This window comes from Pteronotus mesoamericanus, unplaced genomic scaffold (assembly GCF_021234165.1).
Source record: "Pteronotus mesoamericanus isolate MK-2021 breed Mesoamerican mustached bat unplaced genomic scaffold, CSHL_Meso_final contig_214, whole genome shotgun sequence".
Classification (NCBI taxonomy): Eukaryota; Metazoa; Chordata; class Mammalia; order Chiroptera; family Mormoopidae; genus Pteronotus; species Pteronotus mesoamericanus.
In genome coordinates this window covers 3,415,235-3,439,381 of record NW_026555089.1, presented here as the reverse complement: position 1 = coordinate 3,439,381, position 24,147 = coordinate 3,415,235, and the positions used below count along the sequence as shown (strand labels likewise).

The 24,147-nt window shown below is 60.5% G+C and overlaps 2 protein-coding genes across 3 annotated transcripts; both read right to left on the bottom strand.

Moving 5' to 3' along the window:
* Positions 1-1,877: 1,877 nt before the first annotated feature.
* On the bottom strand, positions 1,878-7,482 carry ACY3 (aminoacylase 3). 2 transcript variants are annotated; one of them, XM_054570526.1, is made up of 8 exons: positions 7,442-7,482; positions 6,679-6,783; positions 5,911-6,261; positions 4,805-5,000; positions 4,451-4,544; positions 4,195-4,302; positions 3,910-4,019; positions 1,878-2,137 (listed from the first exon to the last, which is right to left on the bottom strand). In XM_054570526.1, the coding sequence occupies exons 3-8, from the start codon at positions 6,144-6,146 to the stop codon at positions 1,922-1,924; spliced, it is 960 nt and encodes a 319-aa protein (XP_054426501.1). In that variant the 5' UTR covers positions 6,147-6,261; positions 6,679-6,783; positions 7,442-7,482; the 3' UTR covers positions 1,878-1,921. The 2 variants fall into 2 exon arrangements, with proteins under 2 accessions (XP_054426501.1, XP_054426500.1); XM_054570525.1 differs by having other exon boundaries at positions 5,911-6,258.
* Positions 7,483-11,668: 4,186 nt separating this feature from the next.
* Positions 11,669-18,664, bottom strand: LOC129068343 (aldehyde dehydrogenase family 3 member B2-like). Its single transcript, XM_054570524.1, is given in 11 exon segments — positions 11,669-11,853; positions 12,112-12,211; positions 12,685-12,851; positions 13,489-13,896; positions 14,110-14,197; positions 14,321-14,406; positions 14,604-14,724; positions 14,927-15,037; positions 15,446-15,540; positions 15,543-15,595; positions 18,606-18,664. Coding segments are annotated over 11 exon segments (1,473 nt in total).
* Positions 18,665-24,147: the final 5,483 nt, after the last annotated feature.

Below are 24,147 nucleotides of genomic sequence, written 5' to 3'. Positions count from 1 at the left end.
GCTGTGGGTCCCCAAGGCCAGCTTAACCCCGACTCCCCCCACCTCCTCACAGCCTGGCACAGGGTACGTGGGGCTGGCAGAGACCCACACCTAAGAGGGGCACAGAGGGGCCAGCAGTGGGAGAGGCTGCTCCTCCCAGGGCCTCATGTCTCCCTTCAGCTCAGGCTCGCCTGCCGCCGCCCTCCCGAGCTCCCAGACACCGGCCTGCCTGCCGAGCCAGGCCGGGGGACATGTCTGGCAGGGAGAGGCTGGGCCGGCCTTGGCACTCACCACCCCCAGCCGTGTGGGGAAGGCTGTGCTGTCCTGGGGTCTGCTGCTGGGCAAGGCTTGGCCAGGGGGGCCCTGTGCTTGTGATGGAGGGTCCCAGCGGCACCCAGGGGCCACCCAGTGAGGTATGGCCATGCTGCCCTGCCCCAGGATCTGCGCGCAGTGGGGCTAGTCGGGGGCGGGAGAGAGGGTGGACAGGCCTGGTAGCTCCCTCTCAGCCCGGACCCCCCAGCCTGGGGTTCTGTTGGCTCACAATGTGTGTGTGTGTGTGTGTGTGTGTGAGTGTGAGGGGAAACATCCCCACACATGTACACGACCACACTGACATGTCAGCCCATGTGCACACACATGCCAACCTGCCACCACTCGTGTTTGTGTGTGCACAGGCTCCGTGTGCCCAGATACACACGCTCACCCACCCCAGGCACACAGGCAGGCCTCCCTGCACGGCGCCTCCCGGCCAGCCGGCCAGCCCTTCCTGCCGGAGGCACCTGCTGGCCCCCTGCCCCCTCATCCATCTTGCCTGCCAGCCTGTCCCTGGTGTCCCCATATCTTTCACACCTTTTCATCTCACTGCTCGATAGCAGGAGGCAGCGTGGCAGCTGTGGCCGCGGGGAGACGGATGGGCAGGCGGGCTGCGGAGGGGCCAGGCAGTGACGGCCCGGGAGCACGGAGCCGGGCCTCCGCCAGGCCCGCTGTCAGCGGGGCCTCCACCCAGCCGGGCTCAGGTGGGCGTGAGTCTGCCCCCGGGGCCCTGCCCACGCTGCCCACTCCCGCCCGCCCTGCTGTGGGCGCCTGGCACAGGCTGCCTAGGTCAGGACTGAGGGGCCCCAGGAGTAGACCCTGCGCCCACTCCTTCCCCGACCACGACAGGGGGCATACTGGGTGGTGGAGGAACCTCTGCCTCTCCGGTAGGACCTCCTCCCACGCTAAGCCAGGCATCTCCCCCTGTGTCCCTGCACCTGGACCGCTGTCCTGGCTGGAGAGGCTCTGTCGAGCTGCGCCCCTTCCCTAGTGCTGACTCCCTGGGCTCCCATGGGCGCTGGGCTCATCACATGCCCGGGACTGCACGTCTGGCCTGTGCGCCCAGCCACACACAGCTCCTCCCAGAAGAACGGCCAAGGGGCCGAGGTTCCTGGAAACACGTGTGCGCGCGCGCACACAGCACCTGGGACAGGCACACGCACGGACGCCCACACACATGCACGTGTACCTGGGCACACACTGCTGCTCTCCCAGGCTGACTCGCTAGCCCCAGGAGTGTAGGAGGCAGCGTCCCCTCTCTGGCCATGGCCCCAGAGGCTGCTCTGCTGGCCCAAGGAGTCTTTCCCAAAGCTTCCCTCACAGAACAGGCCCCGGACAAGCACAGGCACAGGGACAGCTACCCCTGGCCCCAGGACATGGAATGTCCAAGGCCACACAGGGCCAAACTTGCCCCAGAAGTTGTGGCCACAGAGAGAGGCCATACAGGACAGAGGACACAAACCAAAGACCCCTGGACACCTTCCACTTTATAGAATGGGAAACTGAGGCATGGAGGTGGGGGGCTTGGCAAGGATCATGGCACATGGCCGGGGGCCAAGGGGGTCCCCGAGCTGGGGATTGGGCCTCAGGGTCAGGGGGGAGGGCTGAGGCCGGGCAGGCGTGGCCTGCGTTAGGGAGTTGGGGCGGGGGCGGGGGCCAATGCAGGCAGGGCGGGCACGGAGACCATGAGCTTCTCCGTCTGGAAGAAGGCGATGCCCTTCTCGTAGTAGGCGGCCTCGTTGATGAACACAGGGTACACGGTGGACTCCCCCTCGTAGAGCTTGTCCTCGCCACTGAACATCTGGAAGATGGGTGCACCGGGCCGCAGCGGCTCGAAGTCTCGGTCCTGGGAGGGGAGCCAAAGGCCAAGGAGGCTGAGGCCGACCTCTGCCCCAGCCCGAGGGGCGACCCCAGCAGGGGTGGCCCCAGAGATGCCCCTCACTCATCGCCTCTCCCACTCACTCCTTCCCTTCTTCAATCAATGTGACAGGGCATCTACTGAGATGCCACCTGGCCCTGTGTCTAGGAACAGAGACACCAGTCCCCTTAGAAAGACGTTCATCGTTGTGGAAGCAGAGCCTAGTAGTGACAGGCATAGGCAGTGAAGACTGGGCACGAACTCCTCGTAGCTGTGTGGCCTGGAGCAGGTCGCGTAACCTCTCTGTTTCTCCTCTTCCCCGTCTGTAGAGTAGGGGCTATACTCTCTCCCCCACTGTCCTGAGGTTTAAACTAAATGGCCAATAGTGCTTAAAACAGTGCCGGGCAGTTAGTAAACACAATATGAAAGTTTACTAAATAAATGTTGAAACTGTGAAAGAAATCCCTCAAAATGACTGCTGTTACTTAGCCTCTGCAAGGCGGACGGGCATGGCACTGAAGGCCCTCTAGGCCCTATACCCCGAAAAGACAGAGCCCCCCTCCCACAACACTGCTACGAGACAACACCTCTATGGAAAACACGAAGCTGTAACCAGAACAAGAACGCCCAAGTTCTGATTTTCCCTGCAGTTGTTGCTTTGGTCCTTTAGGGTCTTTTTGAATATCACATTCTTCCCAGTATTCCCTCCCTTTCATGCCCGGGCCCTACCGGGCCCTAGCACGTGCCAGACTGGTTGGCCAGGGCGGTCGGCCAGGTCTTTCTGCTGGGGGAGGGGCAGGGCTGACCGAGGGAGGTGGAGGCCCCCAAGACACACCCGTCCTTGCAGAAGTTCAGAATTACTCGGTCACTTCTGATCCCGGAGGGTCCCCCACCAGATTCCACTGGCAGGAGAGGATCCTGCTGGCCCACAAGGACCCATCAGGGCAGCAGAGCCTCTGGCTGGTCACTGGACTCAACCGCCAAGCTCTGAGATGGAGCGAGGAGGGCCTGAGGCAGCAGAGTAGGTGGCCCTCTCTGAAGCTCCTCTCTCCTCTGAAGGCCAGAGGAGGGGCTTGGGGAACAGCTACTAATGAGGCTAAGGTGCCGGTTTGGCCACTCCTGTAGCCTGGGCGCTGCAGGAAGCAAAGTCCACTGACGGTGTGGGGACTGAGGTGAGGGGGTGACGAGGTGAAGGGCGGGGTGGGGGGAGCTTGTTCCACAGCGACCCCATGTGGCAGCACACAGCACAAGCAGCTGGTTGCCTGCCCATTCTTTGCTACCTTCCTCCTGCCACGTACAGAAGCAGGATTAGGAGCAGAAATACCCACTTCCTAGAACACTCAAGAAGGGAAGGCCTAGGGAGGGAGACGTGGACTCCCTGCTAACGTGCATAAGGATGCTCGAAGAATTGCTTGGAATATAGAGGGCTCTGTATTTGCACCTCCAAGCAGGGTCGTGCCTGCTCCACCCCCAACCCCCGCCCTCCATCTTCGGCAGCCAGGAGGGGTGTGTCCAGGCTGTTGAGGAGCCCCCGGGTGCCCACCACAAGCACTGTGAGCATCACGGTGGCTCAGAGTTCCCAACTGCTGTGCAGGGTCCCTGCAGAGACAGTACGGGTGGGCATGGTAGCCCAGGCTACTGTCCCCCTACTCCTGATTCTGAGGTGCTGGTGTGACACTATGGGAGGCACTGTGGTCCTTGCCTCTGACAGGCCCCCAAGGCTGTGACCTACGAGTCCACACCCCATAACACACACCCACCTGCAGCTGAGGATGCACAATGCCTGCCAGGTCCCCGGCCTCGGTGCGTGGAAAGTGCACGCTGCTCACGGCTCTGTACACCTCCATCTCAAAGGCAGGGAAGGCTGTGCCTGTGAGGGAGGCTGGTGCGTGAGCCTGTGCGTCCTCCAGGCCCAGGGTGAAGTGGGCCGTGGAGGCCGCTCAGGGCTGGATCCCAGCCAGCCCCTGAACTTGGCTCCTTGGCCCCTGGGCCAGGCCCTCTCCTCTTTGAAACTTAGTTTCCCAGCAAGTCCTTGGGGGTCTCACCCTGGTTGAAGAGCTGGATGAAGTCCAGCACTGAGGACACCAGGGCCCTCATCCTGGTGAAAAGGTCAGCCCGTAGCACTCCCTGAGGCTGGGGGCCAAGCTCCAGGCCTGGGGACCAGGAGGGAAGGAGTCAAGCAGGTCCTCTAGAGGCAGGGGCTGGGGGGCTCCAGACCCCAGGCCCCTGACCCTGCCCGTCGCCAGGCCATGCCCTTCCCGGCCCCTGGCAACTTCTCCGGAGTCTGAGGCCCAGGCCCACCCATTCCGTTCTTGGCCACCGAGTTGAGGCTGCAGCTTTCTTCTCCGGGCAACTTGTACAGGAAGACCTGGCAGGGCAGCTCCGGGTTCTGCAGCTGCGAGCGGAGGGGTGGGTCAGGGCCCCAGGCCTGCTGGGAAAGGAAGCTGGGGGAAGGGCCGGAGCCCGAAGGAAGCACAGAACACCACGTGGGGAGGGGTGGGGATGGTCCAGAGGGCCTGGAGTACCTGCAGGTGGCAGGCCCCAGGACTGGAGCCCAGGACGCACCCCCTATACCAGTCCCCCGCAGAGGGGGCACCAACCCCATGGCGGTCTCTTCCCCACCCTCCCTCGTCTGCACTCAGGGCACAGCGCCACCTGCAGGTGGCGGCACAGGTGCATGGCAAAGACATTGTGGGCAGCTTCCAGGATGAGGCAGGTGCCCATGTTGGCCGTGGTGTTGTGCAGGTCGAGGACGAAATCAAAGGCCTGGCTTGAGGCCTTGGGCCCCAGCAACTGATTCAGCTCTCGGGCCCTCTTCACCTCGTATGGGTCATCCGGGTGGGGCCTGGCACTGTAGGGGCAGGGACGGGGTATCAGCCACCCACAGTCTCAGTCCATCATCAGTTTATTGTGGGGAGGGGAGGAGAGGGAGCCTCGTGTGCTGACAGGAGGAAGCCCCTGAGACCCTGCAGGAGTCGGAGCAGCCTGAGGGCCCGTGCGTCGCCCTCTGCAGCCCGCCTGCCTCTCTCAGGGCTCTTGTTGGCCCCCCACTGCCCCCGTGAAGTTCAAACCCTTGGCCTGGCCCCTGTCTGCTTGCCTCATCAGCTCTCACTTCAGCCACGCTTCTAAGTACCGTGCTGGTCTTACTTCCAGACCTGTGCACCTGCTGGTCCTTCCCTGGAAACTCCTTTTCTCCTCTCTTCACCTGGTTAACTTCTACTCAGCCTTTGGGGTGTGGCTGAGATACCACCTCCTCCAGGAAGCCCTGCCTGACTATCTTGGTCAGGTTTGTGAAGCCCCCGTCCTGCATTTAGCCTTCTGGGTTGTGGGTGCTGGGTTCTTCCTCTGTCTCTACCAGTAAGCTGAGAACACCACCTTGGTTCTACTTCCCGTTCTCTTACGCGAGCTGGCCAGAGCCTGGCTCAGAGATGGGGTTCAGTGAACACCCATTAAAGGAGGGTGTGAAACAGTGTCTAGGGTACCCCAAGACAAGTAAATGCAGCTTGTGGGGATGGATCTAAGGCAAGGAGTGGGGAACCCAGAGGAGGCCATGACCCAGTCTGAGATCAGGAAGGGCTTCCTGGAGGAGGTGCCATCAATTTGGATTTCTTTAAGCTGAAAAAGGAAGAATGGGCAGTGACAGCAGAAGGGTCTGTCTTGCTAGTGGCTGGTGGGGGAGTTTGAGGTGAAGACCTCAGTGCCAGTCCAAGAGGCTGAGCCAGCCTGGTGGGCAGGGGCTCCACAGCGGCAAGGACACTCACGTGAGGAAGGTGCCAGTGAAGGAGCGGTTGAGATCGCAGTCCACGTAGCGGCGGCAGGCAGCTGCAGCTGCCGGGTTGGCCAGCACCGGCGTGGCAGAGAAGCTGGGCCTCCGCAGCTCCCCAGGGGCCTGCAGCCAGTGCCGGGCCAGGTAGACACCTGACATCTCATTGCCGTGCGTGCCCCCGATCACTGCCACACGGCGCAAGGGCTCTTGAGGCAGCGGCAGTGAGCACATCCAGGCTGGGGTGGAGGACCCTGTGGGTGGACCTGCTTAGGCAGCTCCGGTGCTCAGAGCTGGGATGGTGGCGGTGAGCTAGCTCCCGGCAGGTCCAAGCCGGGCGGGTCAGCTGCTGTCAAAAGATGTGGCTGGGTGGTCGCTCAGCTGAGTCCACTGCACCTCCAGTGGTCCAGCTAAGGTCTGTCCCTCCTGGTGCCTGCAGCCCCTGTGAGCACCCTCCCTGGGAGAGGAAGCATCGCCTCCCCTGCTTCCTCTGAGGCCATGGTCCTGCTCCCTTAGCGAGGAGTTGCCTTCTCCTGAGTTGAGAAGAGGCCCAGACATTCTGGGCGATGGACCCCCCAGGGCACACTCCCGACAGTGGGGGTTATGCTCCCATGTCATAAACTGGGAAGCCAGGGCGCCACCTGGGTAGCAGGGAGCATCACCTGCCTTAGCTGTGCAGTGTCAGGGTTCCAGGCGACTCCTGCTCCTTCCCGCCCCTTCTGCGTGCTCCTGAGCCAGTGCAGGGAGCAGGGAGCACAGTGCTTACCTGCAGGTGGGCGTCCGTCCAGGCCTCCTGGACCTCCAGGCCTGGGGTGCGCTGCACCTACACCGACAGGTGTCTATGTCCCCGGCAGGAAGTGTTTGGGAGGAGCTGGAGGAGAGCAGGGGTGGGTGGCAGGGGCTGAGTCCGGCCAGAGGTCAGGAACATGGTGTGTCCCTGACCCGCTGCACACCACAGGCCTGGCCGCTGCCACAGTTCACTGAGTTCAGGTCCTACAGTCCCCTGTCCTTCTCTGCAACAGCCCCGCCTCCCAGAGCCAGGTTGGGGTTCCAGCAGGGGGCTGCACGTGGCCTTGGAAAATCACCTGCAGGGAGGGACTCTTCGAGGCCTGGGACCAACATGAACGCCCCTTAAGAGAGCCCTGGCGGGCTGCTGAGCGAGGCCGTTTGCTTCACAGGCGTCCAGTCCAGGGCAGGTGGGCCTGGACTGCTGCCCTCGCCTGGGCCGCCGGCTGAGCCCAGCGCCACCACCAGGCTAGGCCGCTGCCAGTTACTCAGTAAGGCATGAGCCTTGGTGGCCCCCCAGGCAAGGAACGCCCTGTTCCCTTCGCCCCCTCAGCAACCTGCTTCTGCCCTTGCAGCCCCCCAGAGCGACCGGTTTAACTCAGTTGCCGTGAGGGTTCGATGAGAGCACACATGTCTGGGCCCTGGGTCCCCTCTCCGGGGGTGAGCAGAGTCCAGACTCTTCCGTCAGCCAAGCCAGCGCTGGGCACGGAGGTCCTGGCTGCAGAGGGGCCCCGACCACTCACCTCCCACAGCCTCCCAGCGCCCTGGCGTGGCCTCAAGGATGGTCCAAAGGTCACTGAGGGGAGAGTCGGCGCTGGGCAGTGAACTGTCCAGTCCGGTCACCTGGTGCCTACTCTGTGCCAGGCACTGGCGCTCTGAGGTTGGAGCCCCGCCAGGCAGCCCAGGCCTTCATCCCCAGCCGGAGTCCTCCCAGGCTGCCCAGCCCTGGCCGGAACCAGGCCCACCACCTGGAGGCTCCGCGGCCGGGACCCTCGTGGCCGACCCTCTTTGCAGCTGCCCCACTACACTCAGATCGTGGTGGGGACTGGGCCTGCCTCAGTCCTTCTGTCCACCACCCCGACTGTGGCTCCCAACAGGGCAGCAGGGGTGATGAAGTGTGAAACCAGGGCACCACGGGACAGGATGTCCTGAGGGCTCGTGGGGGTGGGGGAGGGGCACCCCCAGAGGCTGGTGGGCAGCTGTCACTCGCTCAGTTTCATGATCAAACCTGGGTTCCAGGAGGCGGAGGGATGTGGCCGCGGCTGGCACAGAGGTCAGTGGGTGAGCCGCATCTGCCTCTCTCCTAGCCCCTGCGCCCTGTGCGCTCCGGGCTGGGGCCTCAGGGTCTGTGGGGGGAGTCAGGAGCCAGGACAGCGAGGCCGCCCAGCTGTGCTGAGATTCTGCTGACTTGGGGCTGGGCCTCAGGCCGGGGTGCGCGCGGGGGAGGAAGGGCCCGCTCAGCAGACCTGGCTGTTTAGGGGGCTGCTCGGGGCCAGGGGGCTTCCTGTGAGGAGGTGCTGGGCCCCCAACTCTGAGGGGGTCCTGGGAAGTTTCCCTTCTCTTGGCAGGTTTAACTTCCCTGTTTCAGAGGGTGCTTATAGAATGGAAGGGGGTCCGGGAGCTGGCGTAAGAGCCCCCAGAAACAGCAGCCCCCACCAAACCATACTGAGTACGTGTGTGTGCACGTGAGTGCATGCAAGCCTGAGGATTGTGTGTTCACATCTGTGTCACGAGTACGTGTGTGCGTCACAGCAGCGAGGACAGTCTGCAGGTGGCTGGCTGATTCCACCACTGAGCCCCAAGAAGCGGAGGGGCCCCCAGCTCCCCTTGGCTCTGACGCCCATCCCTGACAGGCTGCGTGACTCGGGGAGAGCCAGCATCCTCCCTGGGCCTAGGCCCTGTCTTGGCCGCCAGCAGCCTCCGTGGCGTGAGGAGGGAGGGCAAGAGCGGGAGGCATACACACGGCAGACACTGGCCTGACCGAGGGAAGAAGCATCGCAACGGGTCCGTCTTCACTGCAGTTGGGGAAACTGAGGCTCAGAGAGGAGTCAAAACCTAAGGCAAGCCACACAACTGTAAGGCTTGACCCAGGAGAGCCACGTGACCTGGGAGCCAATCCTAAGGGCCACTGTCCAGTGGCTTTGGAGCCCCCGCCAGACCGCCTGCCATCCTCAGCGGGTTCTAACCCCGCCCCCGGACTTTGCTCACCCCACTCCTGCGGTGCTTCCACAGCGCCCACATCGGGGCAGTTCCTCCACCCCCCCCATCGCCACCCTGCGCTCTCCTGCCAGCTGGCCTGGCAGGAGGGGGGCGGCGAGGGATGGGAGAGGTGGGGGGTGAGAGGGGGCTCACCCATAATGTAGTTGTATTTTCTTTTTTTATCCTCACTTGAGGACATTTTTTTGTTTTCATTGCTTTAGAGACAGAGAGAGCAAGGGAGAGAGGGAGAGAGAGAAACTCGGGTGGGAGGGAGAAGCATGGCCCGGAGCCCCCTGTGTGGGCCGGGACTGGGGGTCGGTGCCTGATTGGGATGATATGTGTCCAGACCAGAGGCCACACACGCCTGTGCCCAGACCGGGATCAACCTGCAACCCAGGTATGTGCCCTGCCCGAGAACCGAACCCGCAACCCTTCGGTTATGGGCTGATGCTCCAACCAACAGAGCCGCCCTGCCAAGCCTGTCGTTTTCCTTAACGGCCCACTCTGGATTATGGTCGGTTACCGCAGTGGAACCGGCACCGACGGCTGAAGCTGATCCCTGAGCCCTAAGAAACCCTGGGGGGCCCCCATGCCTCGGACAGGAGACCCCCGTGGCCACCAGTGAAGGAGAGGCTGCTCTCATGAACCTCAAGGCCGCGCCAGGGCCCTGGGAGGCTCTGGAGGTGAGTGGTCGGGGCCCCTCTGCAGCCAGGGCCTCCGTGCCAGGCGTTGGCTTGGCTGACGGAAATCTGGACTCTGCTCGCCCCTGGAGAGGGGACCCTGGGCCCAGACACACGTGCTCTCATCGAACCCTCAGAGCAACGCTGAGAGGCAGTGGGAGCCCCATTCTACAAGCTCAGAAAACAGAGGCTCAGAGGCGTGAAGGGACTTGCCCGAAGCCACTGGCTCCCGAGGTGGCCGTGCAGTGCTGCGCACCCAAGCTGCTCAGGCGGAACGCAGGGAAACGCAGGGAGCTCTGTGAGACCAGTCTGGAATTTGAGCTGGATTCCTGGGGTGGGGGGACAGCGGGGTGGGGCGCTGGGGTGGGAGGAGGTGGGAGTGAGGGAGGAGTGGGAGGAGAGAGCAGCTCAGCAAAGGCCTGGAGGGGTTCAAGGCTCTCAGGACCCCGTGTGCCGGCCGTGAAAAGCAGGACAGCGTTTGCACTGTGTCTGGACCATGCTGTTCCCCAGAACTGAGCTGCTCAGCCAGGACCGAGAAACAAAGGGGCTGGAACTGGCAGGGAGAGAGTGAACGGGTGACACTTGTCACGTTTGTGGCCTCTCTTCAACAGCCTCCTTTGCAGACTCTGCTCTGGCATTCCGGGACTGCCTTCCCCACCCCGCCTCCAGTGGCCCCCCGGCAGCCGCATGGCCCTTGGAGCTTTGTCCCCTATCTGAACCACCGCCGCCGATGGCCGAGAGAGCAAAGGGGACAAGATCAGGTGCAGCGAGGGCAGTGTCTCCCGGGAGCAGCATCTTCTGGTTTTTGCTCACCGGACCCCCTGCCCGGACCAAGGCTGGACGTGCTCTGACTGACTCTCCTCGGTCCCTCTGGCCGTCTCTCTTTTCAGTCCAGTGGCCTTTCTGAGGAAGAGCTTCCAAGGCCAGAGGGGGATCGCTAGACCCAGGCCCAGTGGTCGCTTAGCTTCTACCTGGGCCACCTGCCCACGCATCAGTTCATCCATCCACCCAACCAACTACCCATCAAATCATTCGTCCACTCACCTGCTCTTCTCTCCACCCATTGTCTCATCTTTCCATCCATCCTTCCATCCCTCCCTCCCTCCCTTCCTCCTTATTCACTCTCCTTTTCAGTCATCAACAAGCTTAATGAGCACCTCCTTTGAGTCCACCCTGGGTCCTTTTGGAGACAACTGTCCCCCAAAATTCCCCAGGGCAACAGGAGGGTCATACTTCCCCTTATTCCCTCCACCTCAGGCCACTAGCCCAGGCGCTGAGGGATGAGGGGCCCATCAAAGCAACACTAGGGGGATTGGAAGTGGGCTCCCAGGTTGGGGACTGGGGAGAGAGCGAGAGGCTGTCACAAGGGACCAGATAGCTTCTGTTTACTGATCCCTACCTCACATTTCCCACCATCCCCCGCTCTGTCCTGCCTTCCTATATAAACTCAGTTCAGCCCTGTCTTGCCTCAGTCCTCAGTTTCCCCATATGTCAGAGGAAGTGGCTAGATTACAACTCTGCCTGCCCTGATCTTCTGGGAGTCCAGAGCAGGGATGACAGCCGGGACCCCCGTGTGCGCGGCCCCTTCCTGTGCCTGTAGCAGACCCCACCAATCAGCCGTTGCACTCCTTCCTGCCGATTCCACACACAGCATCGGACAGCGTTCTCATCAATTACACCCTTCAGGCAATTGGCCACAGCTGGGCTCAAGATCAAATCACTTCAAGTCAGGCAAACCCCGCTCCCCAAAGCAGGCATGAGGGAAGCTATGAGAGCTCTGTATTTGGGGAACGTAATTATAGATCTGATATGAAGGGGTCCTTTCTAACCTCAGGAGCTGCCCGGCCTTGTAGGGGGTGAATTCTCTGTCACCAGATGAATCTGTCAGGAGGGCACAGAGGGGACTCTGGCCCTGAGAAAGGTAGCCCAGCGGCCCAGAAATCTGCCCGGCAGGGGCACAGTTCAGAAACATCTCCAAGCGGGCTCTTTGCACTCAGAGACGGGACGCAAGTCTTCCAGGGACCACTGAGCTCGTGGGCAGCAGTCCGACAGAGAGGTGAGGGGTCAGGGTGCTGGAAGTGGTCAGGGCGCTCACAGGAGGCTGCAGCTCTGGTGTCTCAAGGCCGATGTCACTAGCTGCTTCTCCTGGGCAGTGTAGGGCGGGTAGCAGACCTCGTTGGGCTTCTCCAGGGCTGGGCGGGACAGCAGGCAGGCGCGGTGGTTGGAGAAGGTGTTGAAGGAGTACTTGCCGTGGTATCTTCCCATCCCGCTGTTGCCTGCGTGTGCACGGGAGAGAGGGCCTGCGGCCGGGCAGCCCCTCCGCCGCAGCCGCAGCCCACCGCCCGTCCCTGGCAGGGAAAGACAGGCCATTCTGAGTCCTTTATGCTGATAGGGAAACTGAGGCCTTGAGAGGCCCTGGGCCTGGATCAAGGTTGAACAGTGAGTGAAGGCAAAACTGGGCCTTCCTGGGCCCGGGGTACCAATGCAGGCTTCTCAGGAGTGGGGGCTGGATGGTGGAGGAGAGCAGGACTCACCGACTCCTCCCATAGGCATGGATACCAGAGTCAGGTAGAGGAAGCCCTCGTTGCCCCCAGAGTTGCTGCTGCTGGTCCGGTCCAGCACCTGGTTCACCACCTGGGGGCAGGCGGGAAGGGGCAGGTGGACTGGCCATCAGAAAGAGGGCTCCGGCCCCCTCCCATCCCCGGGGGAGCGGGGGAGCCTCCCCATCTCCGTCTTCCCCTGAGCAGGCATCGCTTCTCAAGCACTTTCCACACGGAGGGTCGTGACTAGAAGTCCGGCGGAAAAGGGAGCAAGCACCACCCCGGCCTGCCTGTCAGGCCCCAGCATTGCTCCGCCCCGTTCCTCCCGGCCCTGCTTGCCCATACACCGCCTCTGGGTGGCTCTGGCAAAGGGGAAGCTCTCGGCAGACAAGGGGCTCTTTGTCTGGGCAGAGGCTGACCTGCCACACATCTGGCCAGGTTTTGGTGCCGAGCCCACTCCCATTGGGCGCCCTTGTCCAGGCGCCCTGCGTTAGGGCTGGACAAGGGAGGGAGATCGACAGTCTCTCCTCTTTCAGTTCCGCTGCTGCCTGGAGGCCGAGCCCCCACCTGCTGGCTGTTGGAGAAGGCGTACAGGGCCAGGGGCTTCTCCCGGCGGTTGATGAAGTCGATGGCCTCGTCCAGGCTCCTCACAGTCACGATGGGCAGGATGGGCCCGAAGATCTCCTCCTGCATCACCGGCTCCGTCTCCTGCACGTCCACCAGCACCGTGGGGGCTGTCGGGCGGGCACAGGGCGCGGCTCAGCCCCAGGCGCGGGGCCTCGGGCAGGGCCCGGCACCTGGGGACCCGGGGCTCCAGGTCGGGAGCATCTAGGGAAGAGAGCCTCCCCACCGCCCCCGAGGGGTGACCGCGACCAGGGCCCAGAGGAGCCCCGGCCTTGGTCTTACAGTTGCGGGGTGACTGGCTCTCAGACCCTGAACCCCAAGGTGCCAGGTCCCAGCCTGCTGGAGCACCAGTGCCACCGCTGGGCCGTGTGGCCCAGAGGCCGGCGTTCGCTCTGCAGCGACAGCCCAGCAGGTGCTGGGAACGGGAACCACGAGCTCACAGGACCTGGGTCGCGGCCGTGGAGCAGCGGACGGTGCGGGGACGTCGGGGATCTGAGCGCTCGGGCGCCCTGGGACGCGGGGGGCCCGGCTCAGAGAAGCCAGGCCTGGGAGTCACGGGCCCACAGGCTCAGACCACGGCGACATGTGGCGTTAGTGCCGCGGAATCGTGGCACCAGAGCCGGGGACCCGGCCGGGCTCCGGCGGTGGGGCCGTGGCAATCCCAGGGCCCAGCTTCAGCCCATCTGTGGCCTCCAGCGTGGAGGGGCCTTAGCCAGGGGGTCCCGAGGCCAGGAGCGCGGGACTCACCGATGTAGCGGTCGCTGCTGTCGCTCTGGCCCCCGATGGCCACACGGCCGCTGCCCAGCAGGCCCTGGAGCCGCTGGAAATGCTTGTCGTTGATGATGCGGCCCAGGTCGGGGGAGCTCCTGGGGTCGTCGCCGTAGAACCGGGTGATGGCGCTCTGCAGGGCGGGCACCAGCCGCTCCTGCATCTCGGGGCTGCACAGGACGTAGTCGGGGGCCACGCAGGTCTGGCCGGTGTTGAAGTAGCGGAAGAAGGCCACACGGTTGGCCACGGTCTGGGGGTCGCAGTCGTCGTGCACGTAGCAGGGGTTCTTGCCCCCCAGCTCCAGCGTGACGGGCGTCAGGTGCTTGGTGGCTGTGGCCATGGCAATCTTGCCGACTTGAGGGCTCCTTGGGGACATGGAGTTGACCTCTATTCTCAACTGGCCTTGGCCAGATGGTTCTGGCGCCACCTCAGATCGGCCCCAGCTGAGCTGCCCCCAGGATCCCACCCTCCAAGGCCCAGAGGCCTGGCTGATGACCGTCTGTGACACCCCCGCTCCCCGCCACAGCCACCTGCACCAACAGCCTTTTCAACACCACCCTTGGATGTCCCCAGTGCCGCCAGGATGCTGGTCGGGGCCACCCTCACCTGTGGAGAGGATGTAGTCAAACTTGTGTTCCAGCAGTTGCCCTGTCTCCTCAGGTCCACCTGTCACCACGGCAAAGCAGCTCTGCATAGAGGGACAGGCAGCTCAGGGGACACTGTGGGCTCTGGGTGGGGGACAGCCGAACCTCCCAGGCGGCAAGGACAGGGATGTGGGACGCTGGGGTTGATGGGGCAGGGCCACCCTCACCTGGTCCAGATACTGGGGCAGGACCTCAGCCAGGATCTTCTCTGTGTTCTGGCTTATTTCTGATAGCTTCAGCACCACGCAGTTTCCTGCAGTGTCAAATGGGGAACTATCGGGGGAGCTGGTGTCCCCACACCCTCCCAGGGGCCAGCAGCGGAATGCAAAGATGTGGGGAGGGTGTGGGAGGGTCAGGACGTGGCATGGTGGAATTTTGAGACCCCCAACCCCGCCACTTTGGGAAGGGCTTTGGGGCCAGGAAGGGTGAGGGCTCAGACTCTCTCCTCACCCGCGGCGAGGGCGCCCACCAGGGGCACCAGGGTCAGGTTCACCGGGTAGTCCCAGGGCGCGATGATGAGCACCAGGCTGAAGGGCTCCTTGCAGATGAAGGCGGAGTCCAGCTGCGTTAACTGGGACACAGTGTGGGCGGTGAGGCCCAGCCAAGGGCCACCAGAAAGCTCCCTACTTCCAGGGCCCTTGAGGTGCCTGTGCAGTGGAGTCCCCACCACAGAGGTCACAAGAAAGTCAGCAACTTGCCCAGGGTCAGGACCGGGGAAGGGGTCAGGGGTGGAGCCGCCTGTGGGTGCTGCACCCTCCCAGCAGGTGGCGCACCAGGTTGTAGGCTACGGGCCCGTCCTTCGTCCTGGTGTTCAGGCTGCTGAGGGCCAGGTCGACCTCATTCTGGCACAGGGTGATCTCAGAGACGTCTGACTCAAAGGTTGGCTCGGGCAGGAGTGAAATCCGAGGGTCAGGCGGGGGGCAGGACGGGGAGAAGACCTAGTGTGCGGGATCCCCGAAGGTCCCTATCAGGGGTCCGGACACAGTCTCCAGGGACAGCGCAGCTCGTCCCCTGCGCACTGCACAGCAAGCAGCAAGGAGCACAGACCCTGGGCCAGGAGGCCTGGGCTCCGGGTCCGGCTCGGACACTTCCTAGCTGGGGGAACTTGGGCAACTCATATAACCCCCACATGTTGTGCTCTCCTCAGTGACGTGGGGACAACACTCGAACCTCCCTCCAAGATCGGTAGAGTGAGTGTGGAGAGCGCCTGAGCCCACTGTGTGCCAAGGAAGGGCTGGTAAATGCGCAGGAATGCATGGGGGCACTGCCAGCTCTGCCTCTCGCCACCTCACCTTGCGCAAGTCTTGCGCCAGCACCTCCTGCAGAAGCTGCTTGTTCCCCTCCAGGAAGTGGCCCAGGCCCTTGAGCTGGGCGGCCCGGAACTCCGCCCCGTCCTGAAGGCCTCCCGCGGCCGCTGCAGCATGTCCTCGAACGGGACTGTCCTGCCAGGGTGGGAGCAGTGTGGGCTGGGACCCTCCACCTTCTTGAGCACCCATCCTGCCTCTGCCTGCACCCACGCGGGCTCATAGGCACCTGCACTGGGTTTCATATGTTGCCCCAGAAGGGGGGGGCTGCCCCTGTGCCCTGGCAGGGCACCCCACCCACGTTCACGCCTGCCCCGCGCCCCCGGGCCTCAAGTGCAGTCGAGGAGCAGGATCCTTTGAACAGCGACCAGGCCGCAGGGCCTGGCCCGGCACACAGCGGGCTTTGTGTCTCAGGGGCCACAGAGCTTCTGCAGTGGCAGATGGGGAAACTCACACCAGGGTGTGCCACAGGCACCAGAAATGTGAGGAGGGTTCAGTCTCTGCTCCGGGGAGGTGGTCCTGGACAAAGGTCTCAGAGCAAAGGACGGGGCGGAGTGGCAGGAAGCGTCTGGCAGGCGGGGCACCCCTGGGAGGCAGACTCAAGCAGGTAGGCGGGCAAAGTGGAGACTTCGCGGCTGCGTGTGCCTCTCTCTCTTTGCCTTTTGTGTGTCTGCTGTGTCTGTGCCTCTCTGTGCATCTATGTCTCTTTGGGTGTCTGTCTGAATGTGTGTCTCCCTGTCCCTGCGTGTCTCCGTATCTGTGTGTGTCTGCCTCTGCCTCTGCGTATGTTTCTGTGTCGTTGTGTGTCTGTGCGTACCTGTCTCTGTGTGCACGCATCTGTCCCTGCATCTGCCTGTGTGTGCAGACAAGGGCGGCCCTCAGCCTTCAGCAGCACCTCACGGGCCCAGCCCAGGGCCTCTGCCTCAAGCTGTGGCCATGGAGTAAGACCGGCTCAGCGCCTGAACTGGGCGCCCCCTCCACTCCCAGGCGCTAGGGCAGGTCAGACCTCCTCTCTGAGCCTCAGTCTCCTCATCTGGAAAGTGGGGACATTCAGGCCTGGCCACCCAATGCCGGTGGACATCCTACGCTATGGTCACTATACCTTAGTGACCCTAAGAGGGTCACTAAGACAAGCAGAGGAGCTGGGGCCGGCTCAGCGGCTGCTCCTGGCTGAGGAACGCCAGAGACGGCGCGGGGGCTGAGCGGCGCCCCAGAAATGTCCGCAGCAAGCACATGCTCCCTTCCCGGGTGCTGCCTGACCCTCCTGTAGGGACAAGGGCTCCCGGCACCCAGGGGAGGACACAGCCCACGGCGGGTAAAGGCTTGTCCACTGACTGTCCGACCTTGTCTAGGGGTAGAAGAGGGCCTGGGTCATGCGCCTTCACAGCCAGGCCCGACAGTAGGGGGAGGGGGTCCTACCTAGATTGCTGCGCCAGAGAGCAGAGGGACAATGTGACGTCTGTCCTGGGTCCCATGTGCTCTGGAGTGCTTCCTGGAGGAGCTGGGCCAGAGCAGGGCTGTACGGGGCCCCACTCTGGCCAGCGCACCGCCCCCCCACAGGCCCAGGGCTGCCCAGGAGCTCTGCTGGGCCCGCCCCTCCCCCGCCGCCTGGCAGCTTTCCCCGCCTGGGGTTCAGGCGGATCCTGGCCCCATCAGCCCCATTCTCGCTACATCCGCGGCTCCCTAGGGCCCCTCTAGGACTCAGAGCCTCAGCCTTGAGTCAAGGCCCAGAGCAGAGGCTCCTGGGAAGAGTGATGGCGCCCCGATGCCCTGCTGTCCATCCCGTGACCCCAGCCCCAGCTCAACCATCATTTCCCAGGTGAGGCAGACCGGCCAGGGGTTCCCTGCCTTCCTCAACTGCCATCCTCTCTGTCCTCGCTGTGCACACTTGGAATGCCTGGGCACAGCTTCAGGCTTAGCTTCTCCATGGGCAAATCCCCAGGCCCTGGCCCAGCGGTGCCCGATAAAATGAGGACGCACATAGACCAGTGGGTGGGGGCCGAGGTCAGCAGCGTCCCCAGGGGAGCTGAGCTGGACAGCTGGCTCCTCATGCAAGGCGCTGCTGGCCTGCCCACCTGGCGCAGGGGAGCCTGGACCCAGGGCTTGCTGAGGCCGGGCCAACGGGGGACCCTCGGCTGCCGCCCAACTGGCACACAGGTTATTGCGCCACACTCGGCCAGCCCTTGGGAGGAGCTCACAGTCTACACAGGGACCAGCCAGGACACCAAGGATAACAGCCTTCGCCTTACAGAGATGATTGGATGTGCTGCAGGCCTGCAGGAGGCCAGCCAGAAACGCTGTCCGCGGGACCTGGCTGCTGGGGGGAAGCAGGCGTTCTGGGCAGCGGGCCCAGCATGAGCAAAGGCCTTGGGAGGCCGGATCTGAAGAAACAAGATGCAGCTGAGTAAGTCAACAGCCTGCCCGAGGCTTCACCAGGGAGGCAGGTCTCATCCTGCCGGCAGTGGGAGCAGCGGGTGCACCTGGAGCCGTGATTGCGAGCATAATTTCGCCTGGGCCCCGAGATCCTGTTGTCACCCATGTGAGGATGAGGAAGCCCAGGGTTTGAGAGGTGACCTGAATTGCCCTCTGAGCAACTGGGATACGTTCCGTCCCTCCCCACAGCCTATTGCCCCAGCAGGGGGGCCCCGCCCCCCCACCCCATGCCCGTCGGCGCCTGCGCTTTATATGGACTTCTCAGCATCTTTCTGCAGCTTCCAGATTGTCTACAAGGCGAAAGCAATACTTCCAGAACCAGAGACCAACAGGGGGTGTCGCTTTGGTGACCCGAAACCAGAGGCAGTTCTGGCCTCTCCTCTGACCATCCTGCCCCCCACCGCCCGGCTCCGCCCTGGCGACGACGCCAGTCCATGCCTGCCTCCTCCCCCCGCCCCGCCTCTGGGGCCAGGCCAGCACTGGGCCCTCTGAGGCTGCTCCCCGGGGCTTCCACGGGGGACGGGAAGACAGACGGTGGAACTGACCCAAGGGCACACCAGGGCAGGGCAGCACTTGCCTGCTGTGTGGAGCCAGGCCCCAGCTGGTGGCCCCAGCTGGTGGCCCACACCCCATTCCCCTCTGCTGTCGCCCCCCGCCCCGTGTTTGCTATCTCTGGCCCCTCTACCCTCGCCCCTCACCCCACGGCCCTGTGTACACCAGTGTGGGCTGCAACCTTGAATGCTTCTCTGCGCCTTTGCCCTCTTTGCCTGACATTCTGCCTCCAAATGAGCCAACTCTGCTGGTGCCCAGGTTTCCTGCCGGCCTCTGCCACCTGCCAAGTGTCCCAGGGATCGCTGGCCGCCTCTCCCCATGCCTATAAGTGAGGGTGCACTCCGTTCACACACCTACACTTCTCCTGAATGGGTGGCACCCCTCCCTGTCCTCGGGCTCAGCTGGCTCTGGAACAGGTCTGGCAACTTCAGGCTATCAGGAAATTACATAATAAACAGAAAAATCCGGAGTGTGGGGGAATCACAAGATGAAAATATCAGCAGGACCCTAGTAGCAAACGCTGCTTCCTCCAGGAAGCCTTCCGCCGACGAAACTCTGCGGCCCACCCAGGTTCCCGCACCCCCACCCCACACCCCAGGCTGCTTCATCTGCACTCGCACAAGGCGCCCGACTAGCACCCTCAAAGCAGAGGAAGGCGCTCAGCCCGGACACCTGTGGCTGCCCCATGGTACATGGCTCCTTTCTTCCTTTAGTCTCCTCTTTACTGTGTGTCCCTGGGCACGTCACCGAACCCCTGAGTCTCTCTGAGGTACCAGTAGTGCTTACTTTTCATGTTTTGGGGTTTTTTTTTAAGATTTTATTTATTTATTTTTAGAGAGAGGGGAAAGGAGGGAGAAAGAGGGAGAGAAACATGAACATGTGGCTGCCTCTCGTGTGTCCCCCACTGGGGACCTGGCCTGCACCCCAGGCCTGTGCCCTGACTGGGAATCAACCAGCGACCCTTTGGTTCGCAGGCCAGCGCTCAGTCCACTGAGCCCCACCAGCCAGCGTGTCGTGGTTCTTGAGAAAAGCACAGCTCCTGGTACAAAGTCAGAGCCCAAAATGCTGGCTCCTAATATTTCTGCAAGTATTTCTCAGGCATTTACTAGAGTCTGGGAAGCAAGCAGCCGTTCCAGGAAGAGCACATGAGAACCTGTGTGCGCTGGCTTGAGGTCATCCTTGGCTGTGACTGGAGCCAGCCCAGCAGGAGCTCCGGTCCCCCGCGCACCCCCACAGGTCGGTGCCGCACCAGGAAGGGAAGGCAGGACGGGGCATGGGTGTCGTGGCTCAGGAGGTCTGGCACCGCCCTCCCTGAGCTGTGCACTTCGGATGGGTGAATTGTATCTCAGTAAAGCTGTTAAAGCAAACAGAACTGAACGAACATGAAGCCCAAAGAGCCCGCGAGTAGCTGAAAATATGCTCAATCTCTGATAATAGGTAAAATGTAAAATAAAACGACTGTCAGATGCTCTTGCATAACCATTGTACCAATACTAGTTTCCAGGGCTGTTGTAACAAAAGACCACAAGCAGGTGGCTGAAGACAACGGAAATGTATTGTCTCAACGCAACCGAGGCCCGAAGCCCAGGGTCAAAGGGCGGTGGGGCTGTGCTCCCTCCCGAGGCTTTGCGGCAAGTTGACCTTAAAAGTAACAGTTATTTTAGCCATGGAAGGTGTGCTTCAGTGTCGCCCTGCGTGGCGGCTGTAGGGGCGTGTCGCCGCGGGGCGGGGGCCCCGCAGAGAGCGCAGCACCCCCTGAAACCTGAGGGGAACCGGTGGGGGCCCGCTGAGGTGGGAGCGGCGCTCTGAAACCCGCAGAGCCCGTCCCGGGGTTGTCGTGGATGATGGGGAATAAACACAAAATGCTGCAAACACTTCTCTGTTTGCCAGGAGAGCCGATGGGGGCACTTCCCTCTCACTGGAGACGGCCGTGGCGCATCCCCCTAGTGGGGAAGCCCATCTATGGGGAAGGCCCCGTCGCCCTTTGTTCCAAGGCCTTTATTGAAAATCGTATCAGTGGGGTATGTAACAGGAATGCAAACATCATCTCATTACATTAGCATATTAAGGTTCACAGGGAATAGATACCTTTAAGAAAACAAGTGACAGGAATTCACTGATGTACAAGGGTCTCAGAGGAGATTAGAATCAGCAGTAGAGACTATAGATAAGGGGGAAGTAGACTTAAAGGAGCCTTAAAGATATAGGGTAAAAAATGTAAATAAAGTAAATGTCTTAACAGTACCAGGTACGGGGGGTAAACAAAGGTTCTTCGCAGCATGAGCTGACCAGAGATCTGAGGGAGGAACAGAGCGCGCTCCGAAGAATTTACCTCTAGGCCTGATCACCCCGGGACCTGCCAGACCTGATTTAGGGCTGTTTTCCCTGCACTGTTTCAAGCCTGAGCCAGGCGTGGGGAGGGAGCCACCAAGAGATGAGGAGATTGCTTCTCGGCTGCAATGAGGACACCGGCCATGTCCAAGCCAAGCGAGAGGTGTGGGGACCTTTTTGCCCCTTCTCTGTGTCCCCCAATTTCTGGTCTGCTGCCAATATCGGCCAATACCTGTCTTAGGTTGTGTACCTCAGCACGAAGTCACTTACCTGTGACTGGCCATTGACCATCCGTGGCAAAGCTGAGAGGCAGGGGCTAAGCCAAATCTCCTCAGGAGCCTGTTTCTCCAAGGCCTCCTGATTATTTCCAGTCTTGGGGCCCTCCAGCCTGTTGGCAGGGTTACGGCTTCTGAAACCAGGCCGGGCGTTTCCCAACAATTCAGTGGGTTAGGGTGCCAGCCTGTGAACTAAAAGGTCGCTGGTTCCATTCCCACTCAGGTCACAGGCCTGGGTTGTGGGCGAGGTCCCCAGCTGGAGGCAGGTGAGAGGCAACAGATGGATGTTTCTCTCTCTTCCTTTCTCCCTCCCTTCCCTGTCTCTCTAAAAATAAATAAAACCTTTTAAGAAAAGTTATTTTACCTGTAAAACTGGATTTATTTGGAACAGCAAAGAATTGTAGCCTGGGACATGCAAGCTACAGCCAAAGCCATAGGCGAGCCCAGCAGACAAAGGAGAGGAGCGCGGGGAGGCGGCAGCCGCGCGGCGCCGGGGAGGCCTGGGGGGTGCGCGGACAGGACCCGGCGCGGCCTCACTCTGTATGAACATTTACGAGTTGGGGGCGCAGGTGGAGATCTCCCTGCCTTGCAGGGCCCCGGACCAGCCTGGTAAATACATTCCTGGCTCATTAAAACGGCCACCCACCCATCTGGAGGGACCTGCCCCTTTCTTTGTCTCGCGGTGCTCTGCGTAAGGGGTTGGGGGGGGGCGGTTTCAGATCCTGCCCGGCAGCTCTGAGGAGGTTCCAGGCCTCGCAGTCATTGAACATTATCCAGGATGGTTTTGCATACTTTTAAGCTTTAGACCATAGAAAGAGTCTATGTATCTTTCTGCAACTCATTTGGTTCCTCAACAACCTGTGTCTGACATTTTCCGGCCCTGGACCACACTTGCTGTGTCCAATAACCACCCCCGTGGCTGCCCCGCCACACAGCAGGGGGGCCTCGGGGAGCGCTGCAAGTCACCCTGCAAGTCACCCTGCATGCTGGTGCCTTCGTGATGCGCTTGGGTGGGGGGGGGGGGCGGTGAAACAAGTAGGTGATATGCTCTGTGTGCCTTTAACTGTCCCAGGTATTGTTGTATGTGGCCTGGATGTTGCCTCCCAAGAGACGGACTAAGTAAAAGCGCACCTATAGAAAGGTCTCCCTGGCTGTGCATCTTCGCCGACACTTGGTATTGTCAGACTTTTTACTTTTTGCCAGTGACTGTAGTGGGTGGAATGATATGTCCATGTTCTGATCCTGGAATCTTGTGACTGTGACTTTATTGGGAAAATAAGGCAAAATTACAGATATAATTAAGAATTTTGAGATGAGGATATCCAGGCATGTAGGGGTGGCCTCTAAACTCAATGACACGGGTCCTTGTAAGAGAAAGAGAGAGATTTGAGGAAGAGGAGAAGATCACGTGAAGAAGAGGAAGAGACCGAAGTGAGGGACGCGGCCGCAAGCTGACGATGCCTGGAGCACCTGAAGCTGGAAGAGGCAGGGAGGGTGCCCCCCCCGCCCAGAGTCTCTGCGGGGGGCGCATCCCTGCAATGCCTAGATTTCGGACTTTTCGCCCCAGAACTGGGAACAAATAAATATCTGTCTTCTAAGTGAACAAGTTTGTGGTAATTTGGTATGGTAATCTCAGGGATCTCATACAACAGGTCGGCAAAGGCATCTTACCGTCGTTCTGCCGTACAGTTTACCTGTTGCTCTTGAGGTTGAGCATACTTTCATTTATTTATGGGCTATTCAGACTTCTTATGGGTTCATTCTTTTGCTTAATTTCCTATTGTGTTACTTTAATTTTGTCTTACCGATTTGCAGGGATTATTTATATATCCACAATAGTAATCCTTTGCCACGCATCCCTTTTTTAAGTTAATAAACTTTATTTTATAGAGCGATTTTAGGTTCACAGCAAAATTAAGCAGAAAGTAGAGAAATTTCCCATATACTTCTTGTCTCCTCCCACACGTACAGAGTCAACATCCCCACTATTAACGTCCCTCACCAGGTGGTACATTTTTTATAATCTATGGACCTACATTGACATGTCATAATCCAAAGTCCACCGTTTACATGGGAGCTCACATTTGGTGTATTTCATGGGTTTTGACACATATACAATGATATGTATCCAACATTGCAGTATCCTACAGAATAGCATCATTGTCCTAAAAATTATCCTCTGTGTTCTGCCTATTCATTCCTCCTACCCCCAAACCTCTGATAACCACTCTTGTGGTTTTTCTTTCTTTTTTTTTTACTGTTTCCATAGTTTTGCTTTTTCTAGAATTCCGTATAGTTGGAGCCATACAGTGTGTAGTCTTTTCCCACTGGCTTCTTTCACTGAGTAATATGCACTTAAGTTTCTTCCATGTTTTTTCATGGCTCTGTAGCTCATTTATTTGTAGCACTGAATACAGTTCTGTTGCCTGGTGGTTGGCAGAGAGGAGGCGAGGGCGGTTCTAGATGGGAGATGGGCAACCACGTGGGCGTGAGGTTAGGCTCTGCTGGCTGCTGGGCTCCCTGTGTCATAAGGTGTGGCTCATGGCCAAGTGTGATATGAGCAGTGAAACACAGGGAAACTATTTGAATGCTTGTTTTACATGGATTTTTATTCATTTTTCAAACATGCTACTAAGAGTGCCCCTCAGCTGCTGAGCAAGCACTTACAGCTTGTAGAGCTAAGCTTGCAGCTTAGTGTTGTGACCTGTTTTAATGTTAAAGTATCTTGAAATTTGAAACAAATCAGTTCGGTTTCCATGCATAATCAACGAACAATCTGAAAAGGAAATTAGACAACAATTTCGTTTGCAATAGCATCTAAAGGAATGAAACCCCTAGGGATAAATTTAACCAAGGCAGAGAAAGGCGTTACACTGACCTGCAAAATGTTGCTGAGGGAAATTAAAGAGGATACAAATAAACAGAAAGGTATTCCATATTCATGGACTAGAAAACTTGAGGGTTTTTTAAATGTATAATTCCATTTTGTTTTTTTCCAGAAGACAGTTTTTCTTCAGCCTCTAAGGATTTGGCCCCCTCCGCGGGCTCTGGAGGAGGTTGTGGGATAGCACCCACAGGTCCGAAACAGGGAGGGGCTGT